The following is a 10,150-nucleotide window of genomic DNA, read 5'->3' on the forward strand; positions in this document are numbered from 1 at the left end:
CTAAACGAAGACAGGGCCAACCATTTCCCAGAGGTGCACACAGGAAAAGATGAGGCAGCAGTCAGAGACTGCAACAAGGAAAATTCCAATCGGACATGAGAAATTTTAACCACGACCATGCTTAAAACACAGGAACAGGTTGCTCAGAGGGTAACCAAATCTCTGCCTGTGAAGTTTTTCAAAACTTGACTGGACCAGACCCTGCACAACCTGCTCTATGTTGTTAGACCTGCATTGTGCATGGGGTTGGACCAGATCACTTTCATCTGTCCCTTCCATTGTACGTTTTTCCATGATTTCTGTAACTAGAACTGAAACTGAAGTTTCAAGAATATATGGTGGAACACTACTCCAAATACAAAAAAAAAAATCAGAGTGCAGAGCTTCTGCCTTCAAACCTTACAGCGCTGATGAGATTGAAGTACCCGAATAGATGATGTATGGGAAATCATTGGTTGAGGTTGCCTCTTTCTAAGGAAATCAGTATCTTGGCATCTAACTTGCCATTTAAGAACCTCTAGTCCAGGGAAAGTCTTTTAATTAACCCCTCCATTCTCCACCTCCTCATCAGCCTTGACATAACACAGGTGAAATGTATCCCATACATTTGCTCAGGGTAATTCACTCCTTTTTCACTCTCAAATGAGATTTTGTCTCCATATATTTGTAAGCTTACTGGGGGGAATAAAAAAACATTAAAAAAGAGCAAAAAAGAAAGAATGTTTTATTTCAGTTGCCTGTGTACATCAATATTGCACCATACAGAAACACTCAGAACAACTCCACATGCAAGGAGCTTTAAGATCCTCAGCCATACACCATCCAGAACATGATACAGAAAACAGTGAACATGCATGTATTTTCCTTCTGATGAGCAGAAGTGTTCAAATTAAACTAAAGTGAAGTACAACCCATATAAAGCAAAACCCCATTTTAATTGGCTGCTGTGACCTAAGTAGGCAATTTTGTGGAATGTGTGATTATTTAGCGTCACATGTTGAATACTTACTTGTGTCTCAGCTTTTACCAAGTGAGCTTCCCTGTTCCCTCAATCTTCTAATACATCTGCAGGTAGAAGCTAAATAGCTCAAGTAATAAAAAACTCCCTCCTGAGACAGCTGCTTGCAATGTGAGGATTAACTGCAATCCTGTCCTTCCCACTTTTCATCATGATTAGTGAAGGCTCATATTATGTCCAGGAACCTCTGGTGGAAGTGTTTGGGGAAACAGACAGGAATCAAAATGGCAGAATAGAAATTACCAAACAAGCAAACAAAAGACCCCACTGAACATCAATTTTGTAAAAGCATCCTTCACTGTCCAAATTCAAAACACCACCAGCAGTCCACATATACATGCTTAATGCCAGGACTAAACCAAAAAGAAGCGGCACCATAACTTTAAGGAGTCAGCTCCCAAGACAAGTTTGGTAGATGTGGCCAAAAAAAGAATAAGGGTGCCATTCCAGAAACTGCATCTTGTAGCTAATTGAAGGATCAAAAGCCACACCACTACAAGCTCTGTCTCATGCCCATTCTTACCCAGCGTAAGAACCTGGACAGTTTGGTATAGACACCATATTTGCCTTTCTTTGCACATCCTTCTCCCCAGCTCACAATTCCAGTAACAAAATAAGTATCCTTATATCTGGTTACATGGGGACCTCCACCAAATCCTTGACAAGCATCTTTTTGCCCTGAGTCATAACCAGCACAGAACATGTTTTCTGTTACTGCAAACTTAGTGGATTGCTTGCAGGTGTTCCTATCAACATAGGGGATTTCAAGCACTTTCAGTTTTTTGGATATTTCTCCACCTTGAAATACACGCCTGAAGCCACTGACCATCCCAGATCTTTGGTTCATCAGAACTTCATTAGCAAAGTCTGCTTCAGGGAGGCACGCTGCGATAACGTACTCGGAAAATGTTATAGGTTCCTTCAGCTTTATTAAGGCTATGTCATTATCGTAGGTCTTGTCATCGTATCTAAAGTGAACAAGTATTTTATCCACAGTATGCATCGTTTCAGACTGTTCTTTCTTTTCTCTGTCCACTTCACCTGTGCAAGAGTAGTAAAATGGTCGTTAATATGGAAGGACCACAAGAAATTAAGAACAACCTTGAGAAAGGAGGAGAGTAGTATACCCATTCCTAACACTTTGCCTAAGCCTTTATACCGTACAAGTAAACTGTAAGAATGTATTGCAATACTTATCAGCAGCACCTGGAGCAGTTTCATTTCTGAGCTTTTGCCTTATGGAGATTTTTGTACCAGTTTACATAAAAGCATAAATCAATTCAGCTAAACTAATGCAGCTTTGGGTGTGGCTTATATCATGGAAGAGAAACTGGTCTGAGTCAAGACTAAAACAGTGCAAATAAAAAATTGTGTTGATCCAATGCCTCAGAAGTGAAGCAGCCATAATTTGAGTTTGTTTCTCCTTCCTCTTGTCCATGTGTGACAGCATTCCTGAATATTCTGCAGAAACAAATCTGCATGCTTCCGATGTGCCAGAAAGCAACACAGCATTATCACCTTCCACATCAGCTGTCCCTCTTATTACAAAGCACATTTTCTACAGTAACAGGAATTTACAAAAAGCAAAACAACAAAATCAGAACCATAACAAATAAAGTAATAGGAGTACATCTCACATGAGATTTAGAGCACAGAGGATTAATCTGCAACACACGCTCAGATATCACAGGAGTACAATAATCACTTACCAACAACCACTTTGATTTCTTTAGATTGGTTCATGCATTGAGCTGCAGTAAGTACAAAATATTCATCCAAAATAGTTCCACCACAAAACTCTTCACCTTCCGCATTTAACAGAACAGCCTACGAAAGAAAAAAGGTAACTGCAAAATTAAGAAGAGGAGTTTGATTTCCAAGAGCCATAAACTGATTTCTCTCCACACTACATACATGCTTATTACTTCAACATGTACTACTCTGCAGGTATCCCCAATATCACATACACACACACATATGCTACAGACTGGCATGTGCTGCTACAGAGTCTCAATTGTCTTTACATGGCGTAGATGTTTTGCTTCCATGTCACCTCACTCACAGTGCTTAGTGACATCTTTTAGGACCACCCCAAAGAATTTATGTCCATGTTCTGTTCCCGTTTGACCCCCTGCTTTAGTGCCCTGAATACAGGAACTCATTTTAGCTCGTCTGAACTCAAGAGGAAAACTTAGATATGAAAACGTATTTGTGAAGCAAATGCATGCTTTACTGACATGCTACCTAAATGGACTGCTAGCAGGCAGAACTGGAAGATGATGTGCAAAAACGGCACTGGTAGGCCAGCAGGACACAAAAGCCCTCTCTGGTGACAGGTTAAGCAGCACCATCTGAGATTGCACAAAGCCCTTAATTTCAAACTTTAAGGTTGCAGTTTGCAGAACAGCACATCTCAGTGCTCAGGTTCACACAATTCAGCTACCTCCTGCTACAAATGTCGTACTACATGGGTAACATTCAGAAGGCAACCAGGTAAAACGAACAATTGCACACTTTCCCTCAGAAACACGTTCCACTTACAGAGCACAAACACCAGATTTACCTGCCATGGACATTCGCCAAGAAGACACTCATCACCACCTACTATCCTGGTATCGACATAGGGAGTCTTGCCGCTCGCTTCATTGCCAGGACGGAGAGTTGGGCTTTCTGTGGTAGTCACAAAGTCCTCCTCCAGACTGGCTCCAGTTGTGGGATAGACGTCTTCATCACTGGTTACACTGCTATTATCAGTGGGCAAAATAATTGACCTTTCTTTCCTTTCCACAAAAACTTTTCCACAAGGATACTTGACTGTAAAGGGAAGAATGTTAAAATTAGAGAAAGACAGAAACACCAGCACAAGTGCAAAATCTTTGACAACACCATCTCACAATAAATCAGTTAATGCAGCTGTTCTCTTTTCAAAACACCAGCAGAACCTTGGCAGATGCATCAACAGAGGAAGACGAGATGGTTTGAAAAATGAAAGCCATTTCATAGTCCTAAAACTTGTCCATAGGTTCAGTCTCCAGACACTGTTTTCCAACTATTTAAAATTTAAAACATTATCTTCAATTGTTTACCATGCTATATTCACGTACCTGCTCTTACTAAAACCATCTTAATTAGGAAACAGAGTGCAGTGGTTTATTTTAGGAATAATATGGTTCATGATAGCAATTTATTATTATTTATAAAGGACGTAAAACCCAATATCATGAGTATATGGTTGACTCATTCCTCCCCCCCGTTTTGTTGAACTACAACAGAAATACATAAACATAGATAGCATTAATCGTAATTACTTAATGTCTTCAGTTACTATTTGATTAAGTAAACCAAAATCTGAAATAGAAAAGTTCTGGTGATCTGCTATTTTCTATGGAGTGTAAGTGCTCAACTAAATTAGATACAATTGCAATCGCTTTTCTCCTGCCAACAGCAGTCTACTCAGGTAATTCTGTGAGAGGCATCTTGCAAAGGCTTCAAAATCAGCCAGATTCAGATAGTCCATCACATGCCCTCACACATGGAAGGCTTTGGAAATCAAATCATTTGGTCTCAGTGTTAAATCTTCGTCATGTACAACACTGATGGTTGAAATACTTTTATTGTGAAACAATTCGCACCACCATTGCTATTTGTTTATTACGTGGCTCCATACCTGTTGAAACACAGCGTTTGCCATCCTCTGCTAGAACATACCCTTTTGCACAGGAACACAAAACATCCTTCTGTACACTTTTTTTGATACTGCAGAACTGCTCACAGTCACCATTGTTTATTTTGCAGTACTCTGGTATCACTATAAAAGAGGAAAGTTTGGAGAAAAACTCTAAATAAACACTGACTTCAGAGAAGATTTCAAAGTACACCAAATTAAACCTCACTCTTTAAACAAGACCTGTAAAACACCTGAAGCACATTGTAGTCACATCATGAGTGGCTAACATTAGCTTATGCCTTTACAGCGCAGTCACATTCAATGCATGAAACACACTTGCCAAGTCCATGTGGGCCCAGTGGCCATGTCATGGTGAGCTTAAAAAAGCAGAGACAAATGACAGTGGAAGAATGAATAAAACACTAACAGAGGAGTCCAGATATTCGTAAATTCTCACACAATTTCTCCCTCCTGGCTTAAAAAACCCAGCTCCTCATCACTCCCCTCAATCCTGTTAGTTGCCACATTCCAGATGGAACAAACACTATAAATGAAATCAGTCCAAACCAGCAATGATTCTTATACATATCATCAGTTTTGCAATCTGGTTTTAGTGGCTACTGTACGACAGCATGTACACAAGCCTTTTTTTGTAGGAAGATAAAGTAATACCTCATGGTCAGAGTACACATCATTTACAATGATGGCTATAAAAGTAGACAGGACATTTCTATGTTGCAACTACTGTCTAAAGGTGTTAACCTTTTGGCCTCTTGCATTTCTCTATAATTTCTGCATAATAATGGCAACTCAACTTTTATTTCTTTAAAGGTCTTCTCATATCTCGTGCATGTCTTTTGCCTGTGGTGCTGTTCACTTAAAGAAACAGACACCAGCATATGAGTTAGAAGATACACAAAACAAACAGAAAGACCTGCTAAATTCTTGTGTGCAAACCAAATTCCCGTTTTGCGTACTTACAGTATCCAAATTGTCCCATTCAATTATGAGCTTGAACTTCAAAAAATTAGCTCATACCTCACGTTCCCCACATCTGTGCTGCAGTCTCCCACCCACATTCAAAAAGTATTTCTGCAGCCTTTCTTCATTTCCGTGACCTGGACACAACTGGCTGACCTGACTCTGGGGCCCCAGCTGCACATACCTCACAAACTCAGTTACAGGACAGTGAGGCTCCAACCTCAAAGACAGGTGAGAAACTTCCTCAAGTGGAGGTGTGATGTTTGTGGTGAGATTTAGACAACCACAGTGAGTGACAGTGGGGTTCTGGTTCCCCTCTGCATTGTTAAACCTTGTGAGGTTCATTTTGTCACCCAATAGCTCATGAATGGACAATAAGGATTATTTAATTATCACATCTCTTGAGGACATGAAGAATACCACATCATTTGTGCTGTCAGTTTGAAAGCCCCCTGTGCTGACACATTAACCCCCCATTTTACACTGACACAATTCAGTTCAGGATGGCCCTGGATATTACTGCAATGCAGCAGACAAATGGGAGCAAGGCAGGTGAGAAAGCAAAGCTACTGAGTTTCCACTCATGTCAGCCTACTCCACAAGGCACAAATAAAGTCAAATAATTATCTGTGTGGTTTAGGCAAAGCAGCACAAAGCCAAGTTAAAGCGAAGGCTGTACCTGTCTGCACCATCTGGAGGAAAAGGAGGACAATGGGAAGAAGCCACATTGTCCTGTGATGACCTGCCATTGCCATCCTCCGAGCTCACTGTGCGTCTCCCACCAGTTTGTCTGCAGGGTTCTGGGGCAGCTGCTAAATGAGAAACACTACAGTGCAAGGGTCACTAACTCATGAGGAAACAAAACAGAGGTCTAAGAGCAAAGCCTGGGCTCAATGTCAGCACAGGACAATGTTAAAACAGAAAACCCGACCATGCAGAAGCAGTGCCATCCTGACAGTGCAGTCTGAACTCCACTTGCAGGTGCCTCACGTCAGCAAAACCCCTCTCTCCTGCACTGGCAGTGTGGAGCTGGGTTTGCAACTGAGGCTGTGACACCTGTGTATTTCAGACTGCTCAGGAAGAGGGAGTCCATAAGCCTAGGCAGGTTCTGCCTCAGCAGAATGATGTGTGGTTGCATGGTTGAACTTGTTTGTGCTACCAAAACTCCACATACCAGACTGTCACTTGCTGTTTTCCTCTGCAGGACCATGGTCTGCTACTGTCTTTTCCCTGTCCAAGTTGGAAAGGACCTTTAAATATCACCTAGTCCACCCCCCCTGCAATGAGCAGGGACATCTGCAATTAGATCAGGTTGCTCAGAGCCTCGTCCAGCCTGGTCTGAAATGTCCTCAGGGATATGGCATCTACCACCTCTCTGGGCGACGCGCTCCAGTGTTTTACCACTCTCATTGTAAAAAATATCTTCCTCATGTCTAGCCAGAATCTCCCCTCTTTTAGTTTAAAACCATTACACCTTGTCCAACCACAACAGGCCCTGCTAAAAAGTCTGTCCCCATCTTCATTATAGGCCCCTTTGAGTACTGAAAGGCCACAATAATGTCTCCCCGAAGCCTTGTCTTTTTCAGGCTGAACAAACACCTGCCTCCCAGCTCTGGTACTGCCTTAGGAAGAAAGTAAAGCATAGAGTTAATCAGAAAAAAAAAAAAAAGGGAAAATTAAGACTTTTTATTTCTGGGTTAGTCCAATAAAGTATCGCACAAGGTTTTGGCCTCTTTTATGCCCAAACCACTGTCATTCGAACTGCTTTAGGTAGAGTGAACTGGTTGTCATGCTCGTAGGTGAATCCTCTGAACCCAGCGGAGCTGGTGAGCGGGTATCCTCTACAGATGCAGCAGGCTGGACGGGGCCGCTGGGATGCACAGAATCCATGCTTTGTCACAAGCACCAGGCCAGACCACACTCCCACAAGTTCATTTATTTCCACTATATTCTGGATGTTTTGGGTTGGTTTTTTTTTTTTGTCTCACACTGCTCCATGGGAACACCACTTGGCAGGACCTTGTGGTTGTGAGGCCCTACCCATAGAAGACAATCTTGTCAGGTGAGGCACCTGTGCAAGGGAGCAGTAAAGAGGAAGAAAATCCTTGCTTGTCATTTCTGTGCTAGTGCAGTCACAAATGCATGACTGTAACAGTCACCCTTTGCTTGTGTTGCTGACCTCGAAGCACAGAAAACTGCGACTGGCCAGACCTCCAGGATCACACAACCCAGCTTATTGAGCACACAAAGGATCAAGTTTACATCTCTCACTCTTGGCATATTGGCCATCACTACAGCAAAGGAGCCTTGTGGGAAACTTCTTACAGTTGGACACTACACCTGCAGAAGTGTGTTTCCCTGCCCTACTGTAGGATGCCATAAGGAAGGCCAACTTGTCCACCTTCCCTAGGGCAGCCCCCATCACGCTGCATGCCTGACAGCTGGTTACCTTTCGTGCTCTGAACGGCTGCCAACACAGGAGGTTCCACTGCCCTCCAGACTAAATGTATAGGAGGGCTTTTCAAGTCAACAGTGTTAGAACGTTTTCCCTGGGATCTCCCTGAAACGTTCTTGCTGCAACTGAGATGTGCTATGTCTTCTTATCTTCACCATGGACACGAAGATCTCATTAGTCCCTACATCTCTGCAGTAGCCTTTTGCACACACGAAGCCGGTTGCTGCATTTCTCCTGAGGCTTCTCTATTTTAGTCTAAAGAACCCTCATTTTTTCAAAGCCCAGTGCCTCATGTACACGAGTCCCTTGCCCAGAGGTATCATCTTGGACTGGGCCTGGGCAATGTCCTGCCTTTTTATTCTTCATATCAGTCCTTTCCAAGGCCTCAAAGTGACTGCACTCTTCTCTTACCATCCTTCCTTTCTTCCCTTTCTTCTCAGGACTGGCTTTTCCTTGAAAGCTGAGGAAGCCTGAGCACTAGAGGCGAGTTTACAGCATCTCCTTCCACCATCCCTGGATTTTGGTCTACATAAAAAAGTGTACTTTATTTCTTTGTTTTCTTGCAGACGTAGAGTTGGTTATGGGATTTGTATGAGGCCAAGATGCAGGTAGATCTTTCACTCATGTCCTCTCAGCATGGCTGAGAACAAGGAATGAATATTAAGCCCTTGTGCCTCGGGCACTATATGTACCAAAGCACAGGAACCAGTTTTGTTTGTTAGAGATCAACAAACTCTGATTGTGAAGCCCAGGGACAGACTCTACCATATTCTGCAGAATAATGACACTTCTAAGCACAGTCATGTTGCACACACACAAACATGGTCTTTTGTCACTCTCCTGCCTGCCCATCTGTTAAACCAGCTCTGTGCCTGCTCTGAAGGTGCTACTTGGCTTGACAAGGACATACATACACGTCAGCTAGTAAAACCCAGCTACTGCCACCACGGCCCGAGGCAGGTCCTCAGCCACCTCAACACCTTGTGTAGTGCAGTCTGAACTCCACTTCAGTCCTCAAGCATTACTGAAGTAGAATGTCCTTAGCATGAGTACGTAAAGAGGATTTGGGTAGCACCTGGGCCTGAGGTTGTCCCTTTGAAGAGGGATGTCTCACCCTGATGGAGCACAGGGCAGGCCTCCAGGGAACATGGGACAAGAGGTTAGAAGGTACAAACAGGAATCCAGTGGACAGAAGTCAGGGAGCAAACATCACTGAACAAACACTGAAGAAAGCCTGCTGAGTGTTTATAGAGCTGGAGACCATCGAGCTGGGGTAACTGACCTGCAGTCCTTCCTGCCCATGTTTACTGCTGACTGCAGCAATGCCTTGCTGCTGTGCAGAATTATATTCCTGATTTTTCAACCTGGTTCGCTCACAGCACCTGCTACACAAAACTAGGCAGTACCAGCTCAAACGCTAGGAGAGAAGTGGCTGGTGTCTGGTGAAGTTGAGTGTATCTCAGACAACAGGGGACTGTAACAGATGGAAGCAGCCTTGGAAAGGCCGTAAGGACAGTTAGGGGCCTAGACAACACAGTGGAATAAAAAAACGCTGAGGGGTCTGGGTTTGTTCAGCCAGAGAGAGCTGAGGAATCTCACTGCAGCTTTCCTCTGCCTAAACGAAGACAGGGCCAACCATTTCCCAGAGGTGCACACAGGAAAAGATGAGGCAGCAGTCAGAGACTGCAACAAGGAAAATTCCAATCGGACATGAGAAATTTTAACCACGACCATGCTTAAAACACAGGAACAGGTTGCTCAGAGGGTAACCAAATCTCTGCCTGTGAAGTTTTTCAAAACTTGACTGGACCAGACCCTGCACAACCTGCTCTATGTTGTTAGACCTGCATTGTGCATGGGGTTGGACCAGATCACTTTCATCTGTCCCTTCCATTGTACGTTTTTCCATGATTTCTGTAACTAGAACTGAAACTGAAGTTTCAAGAATATATGGTGGAACACTACTCCAAATACAAAAAAAAATCAGAGTGCAGAGCTTCTGCCTTCAAACCTTACAGCGCTGATGAGA

At 43.2% G+C, this 10,150-nt stretch overlaps 1 protein-coding gene across 1 annotated transcript in view; it reads right to left on the minus strand.

Annotated features, from left to right (window-relative positions):
• Window positions 1-6,421, minus strand: part of PROZ (protein Z, vitamin K dependent plasma glycoprotein) — a 30,144-nt gene extending 23,723 nt beyond the window's left edge. The window contains exon 1 of the mRNA XM_065649186.1: window positions 6,346-6,421. Within this exon, the coding sequence (XP_065505258.1) occupies window positions 6,346-6,421 (76 nt within the window). The remainder of the gene's footprint in view (window positions 1-6,345) is intronic.
• Window positions 6,422-10,150: the final 3,729 nt, after the last annotated feature.

Source organism: Caloenas nicobarica, chromosome 1, assembly GCF_036013445.1.
Source record: "Caloenas nicobarica isolate bCalNic1 chromosome 1, bCalNic1.hap1, whole genome shotgun sequence".
Lineage (NCBI taxonomy): Eukaryota > Metazoa > Chordata > Aves > Columbiformes > Columbidae > Caloenas > Caloenas nicobarica.